Source organism: Bactrocera neohumeralis, unplaced genomic scaffold, assembly GCF_024586455.1.
Source record: "Bactrocera neohumeralis isolate Rockhampton unplaced genomic scaffold, APGP_CSIRO_Bneo_wtdbg2-racon-allhic-juicebox.fasta_v2 cluster10, whole genome shotgun sequence".
Lineage (NCBI taxonomy): Eukaryota > Metazoa > Arthropoda > Insecta > Diptera > Tephritidae > Bactrocera > Bactrocera neohumeralis.
Genome location: NW_026089623.1, coordinates 1,839,588 through 1,862,830, shown reverse-complemented (window position 1 = coordinate 1,862,830; position 23,243 = coordinate 1,839,588). Strand labels below are relative to the sequence as shown.

General features: G+C 36.0%; 3 protein-coding genes and 1 pseudogene across 4 annotated transcripts; 1 reads left to right on the top strand and 3 right to left on the bottom strand.

Moving 5' to 3' along the window:
- On the bottom strand, nucleotides 1–1,929 carry LOC126764857 (NADH dehydrogenase [ubiquinone] flavoprotein 1, mitochondrial). The gene is made up of 4 exons (XM_050482478.1): nucleotides 1,817–1,929; nucleotides 1,275–1,628; nucleotides 375–1,209; nucleotides 1–306 (listed from the first exon to the last, which is right to left on the bottom strand). Exons 1-4 carry the CDS (start codon nucleotides 1,863–1,865, stop codon nucleotides 120–122), a joined length of 1,425 nt encoding a protein of 474 aa, XP_050338435.1. The 5' UTR covers nucleotides 1,866–1,929; the 3' UTR covers nucleotides 1–119.
- A 297-nt stretch (nucleotides 1,930–2,226) lies between these two features.
- LOC126764920 (uncharacterized) lies at nucleotides 2,227–3,036 on the top strand. Its single transcript, XM_050482598.1, has 3 exons — nucleotides 2,227–2,437; nucleotides 2,492–2,600; nucleotides 2,656–3,036. The coding sequence occupies exons 1-3, from the start codon at nucleotides 2,357–2,359 to the stop codon at nucleotides 2,889–2,891; spliced, it is 426 nt and encodes a 141-aa protein (XP_050338555.1). The 5' UTR covers nucleotides 2,227–2,356; the 3' UTR covers nucleotides 2,892–3,036.
- A 26-nt stretch (nucleotides 3,037–3,062) lies between these two features.
- On the bottom strand, nucleotides 3,063–6,103 carry LOC126764843 (F-box/WD repeat-containing protein 5). 2 transcript variants are annotated; one of them, XM_050482433.1, is made up of 8 exons: nucleotides 5,622–6,103; nucleotides 5,333–5,490; nucleotides 5,055–5,238; nucleotides 4,212–5,002; nucleotides 3,821–4,158; nucleotides 3,609–3,759; nucleotides 3,435–3,547; nucleotides 3,063–3,385 (listed from the first exon to the last, which is right to left on the bottom strand). In XM_050482433.1, exons 1-7 carry the CDS (start codon nucleotides 5,893–5,895, stop codon nucleotides 3,458–3,460), a joined length of 1,986 nt encoding a protein of 661 aa, XP_050338390.1. In that variant the 5' UTR covers nucleotides 5,896–6,103; the 3' UTR covers nucleotides 3,063–3,385; nucleotides 3,435–3,457. The 2 variants fall into 2 exon arrangements, with proteins under 2 accessions (XP_050338390.1, XP_050338389.1); XM_050482432.1 differs by having other exon boundaries at nucleotides 3,063–3,547.
- Nucleotides 6,104–17,918: 11,815 nt separating this feature from the next.
- LOC126764932 (uncharacterized) lies at nucleotides 17,919–18,782 on the bottom strand (annotated as a pseudogene).
- Nucleotides 18,783–23,243: the final 4,461 nt, after the last annotated feature.

The following is a 23,243-nucleotide window of genomic DNA, read 5'->3' as shown; positions in this document are numbered from 1 at the left end:
TTTATTTAGCATTATTAAATATTATTGTATTTATTTTTAATCAATAATACATAGAACTGGCTTTAATATACAACATTTATAATCATTTATTAATTTTCTATTCTGGTTTAAAGAGTTGATTAATTAGTGGCTCTAACGGCATATTTCTTCATCCGCTCTTCGATTTCGGGCCGGAAATGCCGAATTAAGCCTTGAACAGGCCAAGCTGCACCATCGGCTAGAGCACAAATTGTATGCCCTTCAATTTGTTTGGATATCTCCCACAACATATCTATTTCATCAGGCTGCCCATTACCAGCAACAAAGCTAAAAAAACATAACATAAATCAAACATATTTCAAATAATAACGTTTTTAAGCTTGATTTCTACTTACCGCTTCATGATCTTATGCATCCACATAATACCTTCACGACACGGTGTACACTGACCACAACTTTCGTGGCGGTAAAATGCGGTCAAGCGTTCAATAGCTTTGATTATGTCAGTGGACTTATCCATAACAATAAGAGCAGCTGTTCCAAGTGAAGTTTGAGCAGCAATTAAACCATCAAAATCCATTAACACATCGTCGCAAACTTTTTTTGGGATGACTGGAGTAGATGAGCCACCAGGAATGACCCCAAGTAAATTATCCCATCCACCGCGAATGCCACCGGCATGACGTTCAATTAATTCTTTAAGAGGGATCGACATTTCTTCTTCTATTGTGCACGGTTTATTTACATGACCGGAAATGTTAAACAATTTTGTTCCTGAATTACGTGTTCGTCCAAAACTTGCAAACCAGGCACCACCACGCCTCATGATAGTGGGAGCAACAGCTATTGTTTCCACGTTGTTTACCGTAGTAGGACATCCAAAAACACCAACATCTGCCGGGAATGGAGGCTTTAATCGAGGTTTTCCTTGTTTCCCTTCAAGTGATTCAATTAAAGCGGTTTCCTCTCCACAAATGTATGCACCAGCGCCACGATGCATAAACACATCGAAATCATATCCTGACCCACATGCATTTTTTCCAATTAAACCCGCCTGATAAGCTTCGGCGATAGCTAGTTGCATATTAGAAGCCTCGTTATAAAATTCACCGCGAATATATATATAAGCAGCTCTTGCACCCATTGCTTTACCAGCCACTAAGCAACCTTCTACTAACTTATGAGGGTCATGTCTCATAATTTCACGATCCTTACATGTTCCTGGTTCACCTGAAATATATTAAGAAAAAATATACCTCTTCGCTAATATACAAGGTATATAAGTATGTTTTTACCTTCATCAGCATTTACTACTAAGTATTTTGGACGTCCATCAGATGGTTTGTTCATGAAGGACCATTTCATACCAGAAGGAAAACCTGCACCACCGCGACCACGAAGGCCAGAAGTTTTAAGTTCATTGATGATCCAGTCAGAACCCTTTAATATAATTTCTTTAGTTCTGTGCCAATCGCCACGCTTTAATGCACCTTTTAAACGCCAGTCATGTCGACCATACAAATTTGTAAAAATGCGGTCTTGATCGGCTAGAGGTCCAAATTTAGTTTTCGTTTGAGGAGGTGGTGTTCCTGGAGGCGGGGCAGCAGTGCCTTGTAATCGTCGCTGTGCTACCGCAGGCAAACTGGCACCTATTTAATATAAAACTGTTTTTTGACAAAGTGCGATGTTTTTGTTTCGTTTGAATTACATAAGTACTTTGTGAATAATCGATACTCACAGGTATAACAAATAATAAATAGCAAATTGGAATTTCCCTCACTGTAATCTTGATTCGCTATTAAAATTTTTAATTATTATATACTTTGAGAATACTCACTTATTGATTGTCTTTGAAGAAAATTTATTCTCACCAGTGCTCCTGCCATTTTCGTTATTATGTGGTCTATATAAATACTATTGTCACAAATGACAGCTGAATCTAACCTATAAGTAGCGACGTCTATCGAGAATTGTGTGAAGCAAAGTACAGAGTAGTTCGAATTCAAAAAAGAAGAATTATAATCTCAAATTTAGAGACTTGTGACTGTATCACAGGACAGGATCGCACGGTCAGAAGTACTAACAAATATCAATAAATTTTCTACAATTCTTCAGTCGTATGTTTTCCAAACAAGATCTGTTTTGTTTATTTTCTCCCAATTTGTAACTATTAATACGTCAAAGAAATGTGTTAAGAACATTTTTAATTAGTGGATATTTGGCAACCATTGAGGTACATAGAAAAGTGTCAAATCAGGTAGTAGAAATTATAAAATTTATTCAGTGATTAATGGCGCAGGTTGTTTGGAATTTACTGTAATGAATAGTTAATCAATTGCGGAAAATACGTAATTCGTATAATTATTAGAAAAATATAATGGATACTCTTGCATTGCGAGACTCCGCCACTGAAGTTGTAGTGGTAGATAATTCTGCGGTTTTGGAAGATACAGTTGATGTAAGTGAACAAAGGCAAATAATGTTCTTGTAATAATTGCTGCGTTTTGATCAGTCAACTCCAGTACTACGTCTTCGTTTAGAAAAGCCCAAATCAGACAGACAAGTTGCCTGGCGTGAGGGTACCATTGATAATGAAGGCATGGGAAAAAAAAAATCGAAGTGTTAGCGCAAAATTATGTACACTTTCAATATATTCTAATACTTTTCTCTACTTAGGCTGCTGCATATATAAAAAGCCTGTAAGTTTTGGAGAAAGCTCATCTTCCGACGATGACGAGTGTGAGCACTGTTTTGGGCATCCTGAAAAGCGTCGAAGAAATATCAATAAAAACCATAATCACGGTAAAGATGTAACGGATAACAGCAGTAATGAAAACAGAGAATCTGAAATAGATATTACTGAAATACAGCAACCACAAGATGACAATGGTTCCCACCTTATAAGTGATTGACCATAAGTTACAAACTTGTAACGAGAACCAATTACAGAATCATGCAAATTTTGCAACAATATAGTTTGTTATTTTCTTTGTAAATCCCAAGTTAGGTGTAATTCTTTTCTAAATAAATTGCAACCTTTCGGTTCGTTTACCTAAATTTATGATAAACAAATATGATAATAATTAATTTGTTTTTCCAGCTTTGGTTTATTTGCACGTCTGTTACATTGGTATTTTGAACCAAAAATTGACCAATTTACATTTTTTCATACCATATTAAAAACTTATTAAGTGAAATTCTTTAAATTATCAAACATAAATAAAAATGAAAAATTTATCAACAAGCTTATTTCATCATTTCTGTTCCGTATATTTAATGTTTAAGGAACATATTTATTAACATATTCTCTAAAATTTTATTATGAGAATACTTGAAAAACGACTTGTTGCGTCTTTAATACACTCTATTTTTGGAAGAAAAATCGCGCAATCCTGCCTTTCAAACGCTAAAGGAATTGTTTTTTATAATTAATTTATCCAAACATAAGTACTTACGTATATTATTTTTCTTTTAAGCGTTATATAAAAGATTTTTTTAATTCAAAAGCCTCATTATGATTAGTTGATTCGATGTTGAATTGTTTTGCCTTTGCTCGAGAGCGCCAAATCTAAAATATGATTTTCAATCAAAATTGATAATTATAAAATTGTTGTTATAAAATCAAAAACCTTAATTGTGTAATCATCACTGGTCGTTACGAGCATTTCCGAGTCACGAGAATTGAATGCAACGCTGTTTACTACATCAGCATGTCTATATTTCGCAAGGCATATACCATAATATCGGTCCCAAAGGTATGCATGCATATCTTCCGCGCCGCTAAAAATAAGGTAGATCAAAAGTAAAATATTTGATATTGTTCGATATGTTAAGATTATACCTGCCAACATAATCTTCACATACGTCGAGAAATATGAAAAAACACTCTGTACTTGGAGTGTAAGCTTTATGGGCACGTAACATATTACCCACACGTTTCAAGGTCATTAAATCAATAACATGAATGTCTATTTCCTGCGCAATTGGAGGTGGTTCTAGCGCATTAGTTATCACATAATTTTTTGGCCACGGTCTGGTATTGACATATAAATAACGATTATCAGGGCTTAACGCCATACCAATAATGTGCCCATGTAAGTCTATTACTTTGTCTACCTTGTCAAATAAATGAGCAATAGAGTCGTAATTCCACCAATCAGGATCAGCTCGCAATTGGTTCTAAAATGTTTTCCTTAACAATTTTAACAAGTATAAAATAATTCTACAAGTACCTCTCTTTCGGCGGCCTTTTTTGCGGCAATTCTTTCTTTTAGTGAAGGTCCGGGGTCAAGTTTTTTTGGAAATGTTACATTTCGTATACGTTTAATTCCTATTTGGTGTGGTGTATAAGTTTTCGATCCAGTTGAGAATATTAAGTACTTGGGTACAGAGCTCTCCATTTCATCATCGTAGTCATCCGCAAAATCCAAACCGTCATCAGATTCCTCTGATGAGTTTCCTTCATTTTCGGTAGGGTATTCACGCCGATACTCATCGAAATATCGAATAGTGGAGTCGTTATGATTTGAAATATTTTCAAATGAAGTAATGGTGTTGGTGGAAGTCGATGCACTTTGTTGAAGTATGTTTAATAGATACTCGGGTGTAGCACTACGTTGTGATCTTCGTAATGTGGCTGCATGAGAAAGTGGATTTCCTGCAGAAGTTGTTGGTGTGGGTTCCGTTTCATTTATAACTAACACTTCACCAAAAGGCTGCTTTGAGTTGCTAAGTTTAACTTCTTCGACCAAAGGGTTATTTGAATCATCTAGCCACGGACAATTAGCTACCATTAAAGCCCGTACGGAACTAGCATTTTTATTATAGAATTTATACAACTTGTTCATAATAGGTACATGCTCCGAATCAATTTCCTGATTTGCTTTATTTAACCATAGTTCAGAATAACTTAGCAGATGAGCCAGCCAATGTAAATCTCCAGATATTAGGTATTGGTCACTGAACCATGTCCCAAATATGTCATATGGCCGATTTACTACACGACAACGTAAACGTGATCCATCTATTAAACAAGTTCATCAATTAAAAATACAGAATATTGCTTAAATATAAACCTTTTCCGTCCACAGTGAAGACTGCGATCTCTCCAGATGTACTAATTGGAGATCCGAAATGTACACCAGACACGAGAAGAAGGGTATCACTTTGATTAAACTGGGAATATTGAGTATATTTCCAGCTGAATTGCTTCATGTTGTGCGAATACTTCTCTGTACAAGGATGACTTGAATTCCAGACCTTTTAATAATCAAAGTTTTAGAAGAAATGTTATATAAGTGAATGTAAAAATTGTATGTAGGACGTTTATGAAATACACAAAAGAGCAACGTACTATTACGTAACCATCCTTTGAACAAGTGGCAAACATTTCCCCATTGTGTGAAAAACTAACATGAAGCACTTGATGTGTGTGGCCTTCGAGGCGCTGGGATTGAACAAAAGGTATATTCCAGTTTAAACGTTTATATTCACTTTTCCATGATTCAGCTCCTACAACATACAATTCAACTATTAAATATAAGGCCCGCATTTGCCAAGAAAATACATAAAGCTGTTGTTTTAAAAATTAGTGTTTTTATGGATATCGACTGTCTTTGTTTTACATTTTCCTATTGGCATACCTGGTTTGAGCCCTATTGTAGGATCCACTTTATAATGAAGTAGAAATTTCTGTTTCCACATAAGTTCGTCATTTGAGAGGGTTAACCATCGTTTACAAGTCGCTCCTGCATTGAGTAAGTCCTTTATTGGCAGCAACCAATATATTCGAAATAATATTGGCTCGGGTATGGACCACCATCTTAATTTGTTACTTTTGTTTGTATTACAAAAATGATCATCATCGTCACAGTTATTCACTTCAGATTTTTTATATAAGTCCCAATTATTCTCCATAGAGCCTTACTTTTGTTATTTTCAGTTTTTATTTATTTAAATCAACTTTACTCAATATTTCAAAAAGTTTTATTTTGTGAAAATGAAGCCACGCAAAACAAATGTATAAAAATAACTTTTTCTTGGCGTAACAAGTTCTTCAACGGTGTCGTTCAAAAATATATAATATAAATAAAAAACACCAAACGTCAACAATAAACAAGTCTGTTTCTTAAGTGCTAGCAGCTGCTAGCCATCAGGAAGACGAAGTTTGCAAGTTATGTGCTGAACAAATAGAGCGCGACAGATTGCAAGCAACATCTGTCAAATATTAAAATACACACGCTCTTATGGACAGAGTTATTTAGATAGCTGCACGACTACACAACTGCAGGCTCTCAATTGTCGCTCTCGCTAATATTTTTAAATTTGCCAACGACAGTAGAGTTGACAGTAGAGAGGAGTGATGCCACTAATATGTACAATATAAAATTATTCAAAGCTTTAACAAACCTGACGTTATTTTACAAATAAAAGCATAAAATAGCTCTGTTATATCATTTGTAATAACAATCGATAATTTAAAACAAAAATATTCACCTGGTATTTACTTAGTTTTTGCATAAAATATTTCACTTTGAACAAAATATTAAAATTTCAATGAAGTGAAAGGTATTAGTATGGCAACAACGAAATTGTGTACATACAAAACGGAGAGCTATGTTGCATTGTTTTGTCGCTGCTAGGAATAAATTATCTCTGGAGTGGTAAACACAATGACTGCGACAGACTGCAGCAGCACGACAGTGAACTGAAAACGTCATTGTTCATCTTACTACATGTACATATTGAGAAGCAACAACAACACAATGGCCGGCATGTACACAAAACAACGCAGTTGTCCATTTTGTATGTACACAATTCCGTTGTGGCCATACTAATTCCTTTCACTTCAATGAAATTTTAATATTTTGTTCAAAGTGAAATTTTTTATGCAAAAAATAAGTAAATAGGTCAATATTTTTGCTTTAAATTATCAATTGTTATTAGAAATCATATAATAGAGCTATAATATAGCTTTTTTATGCTTTTATTTGTAAAATAACTTCAAGTTGGTTAGAGCTGTGAATAATTTTACATTTTACATATTAGTGGCATCACCACTCTTCCACATCTCTCTATCTTCCATTCTACTGTCGTCGTACTGTCGTTGGCAAATATAGGAGGATATTGAAGTTAGCGAGAACGACAACTGTTGGCCTGCAGTCGTGTAGTCGTGCAGCTATCAAAATAACACTGCCCTTAAGAACGTGTGTATTTTAATATTTGACAGATGTAGTTTGCAGTCTGTCGCTCTCTATGTGTTCAGCGCTTGGTAGGTTGTGTCGCTTTTTATGTGTTCAGAGCGTTACTCTAATAAAGAGCGAAAGAACGAAAAAGTAAAGGATGAATAACTAGCAGAAATTAACAAAAATATTTCAATATTAATAATGTATATTAATATAAATATTAATTAATATGTATATCATTTGAAAATCAGTCAATTTTTTTGTATAGAATTCAAAACTTTTAAAATAAACTGCTATCTATTAGGAAGAGGAAGTTTGCAAGTTACGGGACATCTCGACCGGCAATGTACATTGCCAGCAATCTGTCAAATACATACATTGGGGGTTGGGGCTTGTGTGGCCATTTGATAACATTATATAATCCAGAGATAAAGAGCCTGTTAGTTCTCAATTATCAAATGTTTTTGATCATTTGTAATTGAAAATTAATTCTATTATGCATCAAATTACAAAACGTTTCATGAAATATATTTAAATTTCGCATTTTCTTTGATTTTCATTGTTTTACATTTTTATTAGCGATCTTGAACAGCGGCAACAAATTTCTCCGTTTACATATTTTTTTGGTAAGATTTCAATCTGGCCGTCGCTCGTTTCCAATTGCTAAACGTCAAAACCTCCCCAATCCAGTCAACTGTCAAAGTTTAGGTGGTTTTGACGTTTAGCAATTGTTCTCTCACTTCCAGTGAGAGAGGAGTTGGGCATCCCATTATTCCTGCTAATACAACGCATGCTTTGAGCTCTTGAACCGTTTAAAATGATGAAAAAATTTTTGTGGAAAACCTCGTGGATTTATTGAAAGAACACTTCGGTAGGCAGATACTTTCACGTTTTGGACCGGTAAATTGGCCATTAAGATATCACACGATCACACCGTTTGACTTATTCCTGTGGGGATATATAAAGTTTAAGATTTCGCAGACAATCCCGCTTCAATTGAGACTTTGGAGCAAAAAATCACGCGTGTCGTTCGGCAGTTACCAGCCGAAATGCTCGAACGTACCTAAGAAAATTGGACTCAACGGTTAGACCATCTGAGACGTAGCCGCGGACAACATTTGAAAGAACATTAAACTATGTCAATGTCGTTGAAAAACTCGTACACCTCATCGTTTTATCGAATGCGATATTCGCCGTTGCCAATCCGCAAAGTACCAAAAATCTTCCGCAAAACCTTTCTCTCGAAAACTCGTAACGTCGACTCACCAGATGTCGTTCATGCCTCTGCACCATATACCAGGACGGGAATAATGAGTGATGTTCAGAAAATGTTATAAAAAATGTTAATTTTGAGGCGCTCTCGCACTGGAATAAGTTTAACATCCCTTTATTCCTGGTTTGGTTTTGTTCAACGAGAGAGGACTTTAGTTCTCAATTGCCCACTTAGTCCGAAGTAGCACCTGTGGACAAGAGTTATTCTGCGTTTGAGTACGAGGCGGACATTGTTGTTGGTGTTAATACTGGTTCGAAGATAGACGAAATTATCTACGATTCGATGTTATGACTGTCAACAGTGACGTGGGAGCCAAGTCGCGAGTGCGACGTGTGTTAGTTTTTTTTTAATTGATGAAGAGGTGGTATGTGTCGATCCTGTTTTCACGGGTCTTTTTTCAAGCCTAAAACCACACTGATAAGGCCCAATTGAAACCTTATGTTAGTCGCCGTATTTTTCACACAGATTCTCACACAAGTCTCCCCACAATTCCCTTATACTGAGTTGCTGATGAGTGCTCCCAAAGAGCATGAGTGCAAGTCGTTAGGCTGTCTATTGTGCTTCTGGACGTCGAACCGTCCCTGTGTTTGTTGGCGTGCCTTTTTTGCTGCACAAAGGTGGGGAGACGTGTCTTTCGTCTATTACAATATAATCGATTTGGTTGGTGGCTTTTCGATCCGGAGATAGCCAGGTAGCTTGATGAATTTTCCTATGCTGAAATTTTGTACTACATGCAACAATTTTTCGTGCCCTGGTGAAGTCGATCAGCCTCAACCGATTTAAAAATGTTTCATTAAGTAAGCCGAATTTACCGATCGTTGTGCCAAAGATACCTTCTTTGCCCACCCTGGAGTTAAAGTCGCTAAGCAGGATCGTTCTTCTCTTCCATCGGGATGTGGCTAAACGTTTATCCACCGGGGTGCATGCCAAAATTGGGCGACGGGGTCACTCTTCCACCACGAATCCCACACCGAATTTGTGCTCGTCTCAGTCCTTGTCCCGTCCATCGCACTTGAGTACTTCATGCGTATTGGTTTTCTATAAGGTAGTCAGCACACTCAGGAGCATAAATTATGGTTCGAAAGCGAAAGTTGTTTCCAGTATTATAGTTAGGAGGGATATTTTTGCTTTAAAAGTTTTTGAAAGGTCCGGATCACCATTTCGTCACATGGAGTGAAAATGGGTGAAATCGGATAATAACCACTCCCACAACATATAAATGAAGCATTAAGATATCGTAATTTAACTCTAAGTATCTCTTTGCTAAAATAGAGAATGGGTATTCGGAAAAGGTTTTGGTATGGTTCCAATATCATCAACTAATGATTTCTCCCATCTGGTTGACCTTTGAATCTTGCAAATGTAGTGTGGCAATTATTTGAACTTTTGATTTTTATAAGTTCCATAGCGTGTTGTAAAAAATGTAATAATCTTAGAAAAGTCTTTGCTGAAATTAACTACAAGATTTGGCATACTAAAAATAAAATATTACAATAAAATTCGTAAATAAAATGTTTATACATATGTATGTAAGTATATAGTATGCAATATTTATGTATATACATAGATATGTACATATGTGCATATGCACATGCTTCCTAAAAGCTTTTGACAAATATTAAAATGTTGTAAGTATATGACTCTTGTCTATTTTAACAATTATTTAAATCAATTTTGAACTTCAATAGAACGCTCAAGGGTAAGCTCCAGTAACTGCAAAACTTGTCTTTCAAGTTTCTTTCACAAAAAATCGCATACTTGTATAAGTGCAGTCAAAGTAAAAAAAAAAATTCAACCTTATTGTAGTGCACAATACAACGGAGATAATGATTTCATGATTTTTAATACAGCACACTTGGAGATACATACACATGCTACGAATAGATCGTAAAAAATAACATTCGTTAAATATTTTATTCGAATTCAAAGACAAATATAGCCACCCTGGAGTTAAATCTTCTAGTTTAAAACTAGTATCATTTGCCATACTAGCCAGCTAATTTTTTTTTTTCATGCAAGGAACATCTAATAACGCATTATGAACTCGTTTTATAATTGTTAGATGAATGTCTAGTTAGAAAATGTGCTTCCTGCAAATTTGTTTAATTATTAAACAAATTTAAAATTACCTTCTTTTCGTTTTTCTCAAGATCCAAGAATGATAGAATACAAGATTACGACGACCGCCATTATGAAACGTCATAGTTACGTGTTGAGAAGAAGAAGAGTGAAAAACTGTCAAATGGCTTGCAAATTGTAAACAGAAAAGTAAACACTTTTGTAAATTCGCAAAATATTATTAATTATTTCGATTTTAATGAAAAGTTTTAGTGAAGCGATTGAATATTGTTCAGTGAAAAGATTTGAATCATTTCTAAAGAAATATATCGGCCTATTGATAATAAAATTGTCTATTAAGTTGTGATTCAAATGGAGAAGACGTTTCTTGTGTTGTATATAAATATACACATATATTATAAGTTCAGATGTATCAGATGTATGAAATTATGATAAAAGAATTTTGAAAATTGTGAATTGTTAAAGAAAATTTAGTATTAAATATATTATTTCTTTTGCAAAATAACACCCATTTTTTGGCAACTTTTAAATCGGCCGGAAAACTGAAAAACCTCGTTTTCGATCTTTTAATTGCATAATAATTATTACAACAAGCCACTGCACATTTCATTTTAAAAAATTAATTTATTTATGCTTAGAAATTTAAATAAATACAACAGTACACTTTCACTGGTTTTCTTCATTTTAACAATTTCCACAAAAAAACTAAAACTACTTATATCTTTTCTCGCAACAATATTCTAAACATTCCACTGAAATTTTTCCTGCAAAGACGAATGAATTGATATTATTTTGGGAATTTCCAAAAGTGTTTACTTTTCTGTTTACAATTTGTATGCATTTCTATGCTTGTTCTTCTCAACGCAAAACTGTTAAGTCACGAAATTGTTGCACAATGTATTTGTTTTTGTAAGAATTGTCACGAGCTAAACAGAAAAAAACTAACTGTAAACTAGTGTCGTAATCTTATATTCTATCATTCTTGCTCAAGATCTACATTTTACTGACGTTGATTGGAGGGTTTTTTACTTATCTGTGTTAACGCCGACGTGGCATCTCTAAATAAAGCGGTACCTTTACGTCAAATTCTCAATTGATGTGGTGAACACATAGACGGCGACAGACTGCAAACTACATCTGTCAAATATTAAAATACACACGTTCTTAAGGGAAGTATTATTTTGACAGCTGCACGACTACACGACTGCAGGCCGACAGTTGTCGTTCTCGCTAACTTCAATATCCTCCTATTTTTGCCAACGACAGTAGGACGACAGTAGAGTTGACAGTAGAATGGAAGATAGAAAGAGGAGGTAGAGTGGTGATGCCACTAATATGTAAAATGTAAAATTATTCGCAGCTCTAACAAACTTGACGTTATTTTACAAATAAAAGCATAAAATAGCTATATTATAGCTCTATTATATCATTTGTGTAGAGAAACACCGAACTCGTGTGCACAGTCAAACACTTATATATAATAATACAAAACTTTATTGTGATTATAAGAAAAATGTTACACTTATTCAACTTTACTGGGTGTTCTCAAATATTTCGTTTATGTTGCTCACTCGCTGACGGTTGCTCGTTGACTGTGTCTTTGGTTGCTGCCACTTGCTTTATTTTATTTGACACTTGATGGGCAACAGAGTTGCCATCGCTTACAGTCGGCTTTCCTGACCCAATGTGGCGCCCTCGCCCATGGTGCTCTCATCTTCGTTGTCTATGTCGTCTGGATCATCTGGTGGTAACATGCACCAAGTTTTAAGTTGATCTGATGCAAATACGGCTTTGTAGTGACGTTGCGTTCGCTCGGCATGAGGTAAGTCTTCAATTACATAACGATCATTTGGCAGGACTTTGGTGATGATGAATGGTCCTCTGAATCGTGGTTCTAGTTTACGTGATGTACCGGAGCTTATTGGTTCGTTTGTAGTCAATACGAGATCACCTTCGTTGTACGTCTTCGGTTGATTATGCTTTGCGTCATATAGCTTCTTGGCTTGTGCTCTTACGTCGTTTATTCGTTGAGCTGTGTCGACTCGTAGTTGCTGTAGGTCGGTGTCGTTTATCAGGTCAACATCATCGTCTTGAAGTGCCTGGATAAGTTGATTCTGCAGGATGTCTCGAGGCACGTACCCATAAAGTAGTCGGAATGATGTACAACCTGTGGTTTTATTCGGGATGGTATTAATGCTCCATTGTATTTGACGTAATTTGTCGTCCCATCGTCTTTCGTCATCAGTAGAAGGTAGTAGCATGGATAGGATGACGCGGTTTGCTCGTTCAGCGTGTCCGTTAGCGCGTGGCGTCCGCACTGCGTTGAGAATATGTTTGACGTTGTTTTCATCGCAAAACTTTTGGAACGCTTTTGAAGTGAAGGCCGTTCCTCGGTCGGATATGATACGTTCAGACATTCCTAGATAGCTCGTGATCTCAAGCAATACCGGAATTACATGGCTTGTTGCGGTACTCTTGACTGCTCGTAGGATTGTGAATTTGGTAAATGAATCTACAATCACCAACACATGCTCGTTGCGTTTTGAACTTTTTGGGAACGGACCCAAATGATCAATGTGTATTGTCGTGAACGGTATTGGCTTAACGTTGTCGTAGTGATATCGACCCTCACGTCGTCCGCCAGGGGTTTTATTTAAAGCACAACCCACACATGAGTTGATGTAGCTCTTTACGTAATTGCGCATTCGAGGAAACCAGAAGAGATTGAGAATTCGTTTCATTGTTTTGTCAACGCTCATATGACCTGCCTTATCGTGGCATTCGTGCAGTATTTGGAACCTTAATTGCTTTGGAACAACCCATAGTAGTTTGTTGTCGTGCTTTCGATATAGGCGTCCCAGTTCAACAACGTAGTCGGGATATTCTGGCTTCACCTCATTCTGTATTTCGTTAACGCTGTTTCTTATTTTCTCGTCTTGTAGCTGAACACTAAACAACCAATCTGCCTGGTCGATAATCATCTTGGAAATTTTGAGATCAGCGGCATCTATTTCGTGTGCATCTTCATAAGGTGCACGGCTCAACGCATCGACATGGGCCATACGAGCTCCTGGTCGATGTTGAAGTTCAATGTCGAATTCTTGGATTCTCAACCACCATCGGGCAATGCGTGGTATAAGCTCTCGCTTTTCCATCGTTGTTCGTAAAGCGTTGCAATCGGTAATAACTTTGATCTTCTTTCCGTATACGTAGTATTTGAATCTTTCCAATGATTCCACAATCGCTAATGCTTCGAGTTCATAGCTATGGAAACGTTTTTCGTTGTCTGTAGTAGAGCGACTAAAATATGAGATCGGGTGCAGTTGTCCATTCTCGACTTGCAACAAAACGCTTGCAAGGCCGATAGAGCTTGCGATGCGGTAGTTGACCGTGGTTGGTTTCGATGATAATACGGTTTTGAGTTCGTTGAATGCTGACTCTTGCTGTAGTCCCCATGCGAATGCGGTGTTGTTGCGTAGCAATTTGCGTAATGGTTCAGAAATAATGGAATAACCAGCGACGAATTTTCGGAAGTAGCCACTGAGACCTAAGAATTTTCGTACTTCAGTGACATTTCTCGGCTGTGGAAAATTTACGATAGCATTGGTTTTGACGTTGCCCGGACTCATGCCTTCAGGAGTTAGCTGATGTCCCAAAAACGTTATTGTTTGCGTGAACAACTTACATTTGTTGACGTTCAATGTGAGTCCGCAGGTACGTAGTACTTGGAGTATACGAGAAAGCTTTGTATACATTTCGTCGAAAGAATTGCTGCCGAGTAGGATGTCATCCATATAATGCAGCATGTCGCCCGTCTCCACCCGTCTTTGGATTTCTGCCATGAGTCTATTAAACACAGCTGGTGCATTCTTTAAACCAAACGGCATGCGTTTGAACTCATATAGACCGTCCGTCGTGATAAAAGCGGTGTATTTCCTACTATCGGGTGCCATTTTGATCTGATAGTACCCACTATTCAAATCGAGTGACGAAAAGTATCGGAAACGTTTCGCTTCGTGTAGCCGTTCTTCAATATTCGGGACTGGAAAATTCTCTTTCTTTGTTACCTTATTAATTCGTCGATAATCGATACATAACCGATCACTTCCATTCTGCTTTTTGACTAAGACCACGGGACTTGCGTATTCGGATGTCGATTTCGTGATAATATCACGCTCAAGCAACTCCTCAACCATCCTGTTGACAATATCACGCTTCGGTTCTGGGATACGATAAGGCGCTTGAAATATGGTGCGATTGCTCTCAAGTTCGATGCTAGCTTGAACTACGTCAGTTTTGCCAATATCTTTCAGCCCACTGGAGAAAACATCGGCATAGCTTGCCAGAAGACTTTGTATCTTATTTCGTTCTGCTTCATTGCTGAAATTGGACATTAATTTGGAAAAATTGCTCTCAGTTAGTACCGTTGTCTGTACTGCTCGTCTGCTTCCGAATATTGTGCGACCATTTTCAATTTTCAGCGTAGTGTTTGCATTGATGATAACATCTTGACCTATTAAAACGTCTTGTTCTAGTAACTCGTCATCAGCGATGTAGGCTTGCGTCTCGATGTTGATTCCGTCGATGGTGATGTCTATGGTAATAGCCTCCGTGAACGTAAGCAGCATTTTACGGCTTTATCGTCGATGCGCTTGGCTACTGACCTACGAATGATGATGCATTGGCTGCCCGTGTCGATGAATGCGATATACGGTTGCGCTTTTATGTAAACTAACTTCTTGAAACATTCGTCAAGGTTGATTGCACCAAGTTGTCGTAACGTTACTGTCGTCTTCTCACAATTTCCTCCGTTTGGATGAACTTTGTTACACGTTGTACAGCGATGTCGTTTCTGCGGCAATGGACATTTGTTGGCGAAATGTCCAGGTACGTTGCAATTGTAGCATTTCAATTGTGCTTTAAATTCACCATTTTGTTTCGTTGACTCAGCATATTTTTCGTTATTGTTGTCTCGTTTACTTGGTTGATGTACTTGTGGCTCACTTAGCCCTCCGCGATTAATGAAATAGTCCTCGATGGCGTCTCTCATCTGCTTCATTGTTGTAAACTTCATTGCTGCAATGCTTTGTTGGAGTTCTCTATGTTTTAACCCAGCTCTTGCATAACGTATAATGGCTGCCTCACTCAGTTTGTAACGTATACCTAGTGCCGCCACTCGAAAACAATATTCTTTTACGATTTCTTTTGGCTTCCTCGTTGCATTGGCCATCACGAAATGAATTTCTGCCTCGTCTCGATCTGAACCAAATTCGTGTCGTAACGCATCAGCAAAATTTTCCCAAGTTGTGTGTAATGTGGGTGATGCATCCAACCACATACGTGCAACTCCTTTTAAACGTGTGTAAATAGCTAACAATAAAAATTTCTCGTCCCATCTATATGCTTCCACTACTCGATCGACTCTATCAATAAATTGCTCTACCGTAATGCTTGCGTTATTCGTTGGATCAAATTCCGGCAGGGTATTTGCAATTTCTTTAACTGACGCGTGTCGCATATTCCCGTTCGTTGAAATATTCCCGTTCGCAGAAATATCACCGTTGCTTTGAATGCGTGTTGTAACGTTGTTGTTAGTTGCCACCGTGCTGTCGTCGTTCGTTGAAATAGCGTCAGTGGCGTGACTCTGAACGCCTGCGCCGCCGTTAACTGCGACTGCGCTATCGTTGCTATTTGCGTTTTGTACCGTTTGTACCTCTTTCATGCTAACTGTACCAGTCCCGTTGTTTTGCGCTTGTAGCAGCTGCGCCATCATCTCGCGTAACTGCTTCATCTCCTGCTGCAGTTGTGCCACCGTTAACATCTCGGATGACTCCTCCGTAACGTTGATCTCTTGGATGTCCGCCTCGTCGGACTCCTCATATGCGCTAAGACGTTGCAACAACTGGTCTCGCGTGCCAGTCGTCGCTAATTGCCTTTCCCGTAGCAACCTCTTCAGTTGTTCCACCTTCAGATCACTGATCTTCACCATCGTATCGTTTTTACGTATCGTGTATATATATCTGCCGGTGCCTATAGCCCTTCACCAACGCACATACATATACTTACTATGTTTGTAGACGTGTATGGGTTTATCATCCCACTTCTGAACTGTAGAGAAACACCGAACTCGTGTGGACAGTCAAACACTTATATATAATAATACAAAACTTTATTGTGAATATAAGAAAAATGTTACACTTATTCAACTTTACTGGGTGTTCTCAAATATTTCGTTTATGTTGCTCACTCGCTGACGGTTGCTCGTTGACTGTGTCTTTGGTTGCTGCCACTTGCTCTATTTTATTTGACACTTGATGGGCAACAGAGTTGCCATCGCTTACATTTGTAATAACAATTGATAATTTAAAGCAAAAATATTGACCTATTTACTTAGTTTTTGCATAAAAAATTTCACTTTGAACAAAATATTAAAATTTCATTGAAGTGAAAGGAATTAGTATGGCCACAACGAAATTGTGTACATACTAAATGGACAACTGCGTTGTTTTGTGTACATGCCGGCCATTGTGTTGTTGTTGCTTCTCAAAATGTACATGTAGTAAGATGAACAACGACGTTTTCGGTTCACTGTCGTGCTGCTGTAGTCTGTCGCAGTCATTGTGTTTACACTTTGAGTTATGAAATTAGCATTGTAGAAACATACAAGTAACAAAAGAATCATATGGTCCTCAACAGCTGAGATCATCTGATCGAAATAGTTGATTTTTCGGCACAGAGATTTAAATAAAAGGACTTAAAAATAGTAAAGAGGTTGCAATATAGGCGCGTTACCGATATTTTTTGGGTGTTCGGTTTTCCAGGAGGCCTATTTTCACCCATATAATATTTACAATACTAAACAAAACTACTTGTAATAATTTAAATAAAAATAGATATATTCTTCAAATATTTTTAATAAAATAGAAAAGATTTACCAATATTTTGTTACAATAAATAAAATTTTAATCAAAACTAGGAAAATTACATCTTCATGAATTTTAATTATCGAAATATATTATATAATGCAACAAAAACGTACTTAAAGTAATAAATTGGATAGCATAACACGGCAACACACTCTTGCCTTTTCTAAGGCATTTGGCCGTTTTAGTAATACACTCAGTCCTTTTTTTACGCGATTATTGGTTCTGCCACTAATCGCGTAAAAAAAATCGCGTAAAAATGGTTAGTTTTCCAATATTAACTGACGAATTGGTTCCGAGTATAAAAAATATCGCGTATAACAAAATATACGCGCAAAAAAATATTCAAAAACAATACAATAAGTTTCAAATTTCAGACATATGATTTATTCATTCATATCAAAATAAAAAATACAAAACAAAAACCATATATAAAAGAGAAGAAAATAAAATATAGGTAGATTTATTGAAAAAGCCGTTGAATGCTGTTTAATCACTGTCATTATCCGTAATGGAAATTATTCTTAGCCGCTTATTTTGATGGCCGGCACTGATATCACTAGAATTTGTATCAGAATCAATAGTAGGAACTATGGATTGATGTTCTGATTGACTTAGTATCTCCGACTGAGTTTGCACCATAAATTCAGTTAATTTTGTTTGAATGCTTCTTTTTGGATCCAATAAATTCCGATGTAGTTCTTTATATGTATCTTAACATGCAGAGACTCAATTCTTTTTGAAAAATTCGTGCACGTTCGGCATCAGTATCATTTGCTACAAAATAATTTTCCAATTCTGCTGCAAATCCTTGCTTAATCGTCTCTGCTTTAATTGGATGCTCGTCTATCTCGGTGTCGCTGCCATTTTCCGATTCGATTACTTCCGTAGCTACTTCAATCAAATCGCCATCACCGAGCTCTCGGTCTAGAAGAATCTCGTCAATATCTTCTCTCGTCATATCTGCAAGAATTTCTCCTCCCGCGGAACGTGCTAAATCAATGATATCTGAATAATCAGTTGAATTGCTTGTTACGGACATACCACTTTTAACACATTCTGGCCAAAGAGATTTCCAGCATGCGTTTAACGTACAATTTTGCCTTATTTCAGAAATTGCTTTTGACGCGTACAAGATGCAATCCTTGATAGATGAATTTTTCCAAGCATCGGAGAAGTCCAATTCAGGATTTTCCTCCAGTTTTTCCATTATGCACTGAAAAGTTTTTTTGAGGTAGTACATTTTAAAAGTCGCAATAATGACTTGATCCATCGGTTGTATAATTGATGTAGTATTCGGTGGGAGGAAAATGATATTTACATTAGGATGTTCAATCAACGGATGGCCCGGTGCATTGTCAATTATTAAAAGAGCTTTAAAGGGCTGTTTCTTCTTGTCCAAATAACTTTTAACTTCTGGTACAAAGCATTTAGCAAACCATTTTTGGAATATATTTCCAGTTACCCAGACTTTTTTTATTGGCCATCCAGTGAACACGTAAATGTTTTAAATCTTTGCCCTTTAGTGCTCGCGGCCTGAGACTTTTGTTTACTAACAGCAGTTTAATCATGCTGCCACCAGAAGCATTGCTACATAATAAAAACGTTACACGGCCCTTTGCAGCTTTGATGCCATCAAATGATTTTTGGGCCTTAGGCACATATGTTTGTTTTGGTAACCTCTTCCAAAATAGGCCGGTTTCGTCCGCATTGAAAACTTGGTCTGGTCTGTAACCACCTGGTCTGTGACCACCTTCTTGAATAGTTTTTAATAACTTTGGTGGATAGTCCTGCGCAGCTTTACTATCAGCTGAAGCAATTTTACCCTTAGTTTTTAAATTATAAAAATTATGTCTTTCAATAAACTTCGAAAACCATCCACCACTATCTGAAAATTCGTTTTTGTTTTCTTGGTTCGATGTTAATCGTTTAAAAATACATAGAGCTTTTTGTTTTATTGTTGTAGTATCAACTGTGATTCGTTTCTGGTTGAGATCCTCAATCCAAATTGTTAATAGGTTTTCCATTTCTTCAATAAAAACATTTCTTGAGTATGAAGTTTTCTTCGCATTTACATTTTTTCCGGAAACTACAGATTTTCTAATTGCATTTTTATTTTTTTTATTGTCCACACTGTAGATTCACTGAGTTTTGTTTCTAAAGAAATGCCTTTGCGTTTTTTATTTTTTCCTTAATTAACTTCCATTGTAAAGCTAGCAAAAATTGAAATTCTTTAAAAAAACGAAAAAAAGCAATCGCGTTAAAGTGAGAAATTCGCTGCCAAAATAACCGCGTTAAAGTGAAATAGCGTAAAAAGAGATCGCGTAAAAAAAGGACTGAGTGTATAATATTTAGGAAACCCTAACGAACTGCCTGGGCTTTTGTCCTGAGTCTTCCCTCATTCTATTGCATTCTTAATATAATTTCTGTCATTCTATAAGCTTTCGCCTGCGTATGTATGGGTGAAAATGATAGGATTTGTTACTTGTAGGTTTATACAATGGAAATTAGTACAAAGGAAATGAAATACAAAAATAATTAAATGATTAATATTACTTACATCCATTTATACAAAAAAACACGGTGCGTCAAGAAATTTTTTAGAAAAATTACAATTACTTCGTCTTCTGCAGTTAACTAAAATCGATTTTTTTAACCATTTAGCCGCCGCGATATTTCGGTAAATCAATGGGAATGAGGATTTTATGACAGTCATTTGCCGCTGCTGCTTTTATTTAGAGATTTGGAACTTTTACAAGGCATGATGTATTTATTTAAATTTTTGGCATTTCGAAAAATAAGTAAATAATTTATTCAATCAAATAACAAATCAATTTATCTATGCCGACCTCAAAAAATACATATTAACTATTCTCCTAAATTAAGGCATTCTGGAACATTCTTTTGGAATCTTAACAGAAAAGGTGTTCTTCACGACCATCCTAACCAACAGTTATTATTTCATCTAGGTATACTATTAGAAAAACTCTCTGTGGAAGTTTCTGAGAAACAGAGTACTGACTACGAATTATTGGATCTCGCATTCAACAGTCTAGAGCATTTAGAGGAATACATACATATGTAAAAAGTTAAAAACTGAAGTGGCTGAGTTTGCGAAAGTCCAATATGAAAAAAAATTACATTCAAAAACATTTAGAAGGATTACCTATGTAGTGACAAAATTTAGCGATGTTTGTTTTAGATCTCGAACATATGTATTTTCAATTTAGACCTCTTAATAAAGATATATCAGATAATTGAACAAAAAACGAAAACATAAAAACAGTAACATAAATAACAATTCTTTGTTTTTTTTTTTTAAATTCGTCCCACTGTAAGTATGAAGATACTGGTTCGAGGTCGATGTACCTTGTATTTTACGACCGTTGGGTTGCCATAGTTTTTATACCCTGAACAGGGTATATTAAGTTTGCCACGAAGTTTGTAACACCCAGCGGAAGCGGAGACCCTATAAAGTACATATATAAATGATCAGTATGTTGAGCTAAGTCGATTTAGCCATGTCCGTCTGTCTGTCTGTCCATTTGTATATGCATATACCAACTAGTCCCATCAGTTTTTAAGATATCGTTTTGAAATTTTGCAAACATCATTTTCTCTTCAAGAAACTGCTCATTTGTCGGAACTGTCGATATCGAACCACTATAACATATAGCTGCCATACAATCTGAACGATCGGAGTCAAGTTCTTGTATGGAAAACTTTTGCATTTGAGAAGATTTATTCTCGAAATTTGGTATATATTATTTTCTAAGGCAAAAATGTAATCTCCGAAGAAATTGCTCAGATCGGTTAATTATACCAAATAGCTGCCTTATAAACAGATATGGACAATATTCATGTTAAGAAGAAATTAAATATCAAAATTTCGCACAACTTTGACAAACTTGGAGCAGAGGAACCTAATATTTATAATGGAAAATTTGGATTATTAGATAGACAGATAAGATAGATAGATAAATTGACACTGTTTTTGTATCAGCATATCAAAAAATACTTATATAAACGTTTTCCTCTTAAATTTCTCAAAGATTCCCGAAAATTAAGGTTTGAAACTGCTTTTGGTTATCTTTTTCAACGCAGGGGGTAGTCAAAATTCAAGATTTTGCGAGGTATAACTGGCAAGGTCTGTCGGAAATTACCAGAGAGTAATTAGACAATACTAATCAATATATCATAGTAATAAACAAACAGTTTGCAAAAAAAAAAATTTTTTGCGACTATAAAATGAAATATAAACTATTTTACCTTATATTTTGAAACAAACTACACAGTATGCTAAATCTGATTTAAATAGGTACAGTAGTTAGGAGTTTATAGTGAAGAACAACGTGAGACGTTATTAATATAAAGTAGTATTACGCAGCATTTTGAATACCAACAAGTAAGAAATGGCTAAGTTCGGGTGCAGCTGATCATTTTATACTCTTGCAAATTGCAAGAATCAAAACCAGGGAAATATCTTAAGACGTAAAACGTCGAACAGAGGATCGGAATCTAAGTATTTTTATATACATATACATATACTTTATATAACTCATACACTGACCGAGATATTCGACATAAGATTTTGTTAGAAAAACGAAAATCATTATAGGTAGTATATTGGAGTTGGGGTAGTATCGACCCGATTTTATCTATTAATTATTGCATGCCACATACTAAAAACATGTTCGTATTTATTTTAGGCAGAAATATACAAGTACATACATACATATACTGTTATGAGCAAAACACGTTCTGTAACTTTCATTGGATAACTCAAATATTGGCCGATATGTCCAGTAAAAAGTCACCTGGATGTTCGAAAATTTTTATATTTGGTATATGGGGGCTCAGGAAAGGATTGACCCGATTCAATTCATTTATGATACACAGAATAACTATTGCCAGGAAAGGATTCTCTATTCATTGATCGATATTTTCAGTCAAAAGTCAACTATGGAAACTGGGGTCCACATATTTGATACATAGGAGATTGAACAGTTTTGTTTGGATTTGGACAATTTTTGGTGATAAGGTGGCGTACTTTAATGAAATTATTGGTATAAAATTGTATCCCGTTATACTAACTACTTCTCGATTTGTATACTAAGAAGTGAAAGAATCAAGTGGAATTTTAAATTGCGTTATATGGAAAGTAGTCGTTGTTGCAGTCCGATTTCGCCCATTTTCGTGCTCTGACATAGGAATATAAGATGAATGCCACCTCCCGAGATACGTGATTTTACTCCGGCTCCCATAAAGCATTCTCACACCACCTCAGAGGTAAAATTTAATGTCTCTGATTTATTGCGTTTTAGTAGTTTTGAACAGTACTCCATATTCCGATTTCATCCATTTTCACAATGTCGATAGGAGTTCTTATAATATCTGCGCTCAGCAAATTTGATTGATATAGCTTTAGTAGTTTATTAGATACATATGTACATTAGAATTATTAAAGGGTGGGCAACGACAATATTTTATTGCTTTTATTGTGCGTATTACCTGAAACTAATCGAGATAGATATAGATTTATATATATATATATACATATAATGACCAACTGTAATTTGTCATAGAGCATCGCAGTAGGAAGGGGCACCGAAGTGTAAGAAATATTGAAAAAGTGGGCGTGACCAAGCCCTCTAATATGTTTAATGTACATACATATTGTAAAAAAATTGGATACATTTTAGCGAAAACTTGACCTAGCCCCCTTGTATTCATTACTACTAGCTACCTTAATGATAATAGTTAATGGATAGTATCAATATGTATAATAAACCAACTCCCATATAC

Excerpts from the sequence above, each read along its gene's own strand:
- LOC126764857 (XM_050482478.1), bottom strand. The coding sequence starts at position 1,865 with ATGGCAGGAGCACTGGTGAGAATAAATTTTCTTCAAAGACAATCAATA. Across the intron at positions 1,629-1,816 it reads TCTTCAAAGACAATCAATAA|GTGCCAGTTTGCCTGCGGTA; the intron begins GTGAGTATTCTC and ends TATATTAAATAG. Across the intron at positions 307-374 it reads ATGCATAAGATCATGAAGCG|CTTTGTTGCTGGTAATGGGC; the intron begins GTAAGTAGAAAT and ends ATGTTTTTTTAG.
- LOC126764920 (XM_050482598.1), top strand. The coding sequence starts at position 2,357 with ATGGATACTCTTGCATTGCGAGACTCCGCCACTGAAGTTGTAGTGGTA. Across the intron at positions 2,438-2,491 it reads TTTTGGAAGATACAGTTGAT|TCAACTCCAGTACTACGTCT; the intron begins GTAAGTGAACAA and ends CGTTTTGATCAG. Across the intron at positions 2,601-2,655 it reads GGGAAAAAAAAAATCGAAGT|GCTGCTGCATATATAAAAAG; the intron begins GTTAGCGCAAAA and ends TTCTCTACTTAG.
- LOC126764843 (XM_050482432.1), bottom strand. The coding sequence starts at position 5,895 with ATGGAGAATAATTGGGACTTATATAAAAAATCTGAAGTGAATAACTGT. Across the intron at positions 5,491-5,621 it reads TACAATAGGGCTCAAACCAG|GAGCTGAATCATGGAAAAGT; the intron begins GTATGCCAATAG and ends TGTATGTTGTAG. Across the intron at positions 3,760-3,820 it reads TGTGAAGATTATGTTGGCAG|CGGCGCGGAAGATATGCATG; the intron begins GTATAATCTTAA and ends CCTTATTTTTAG.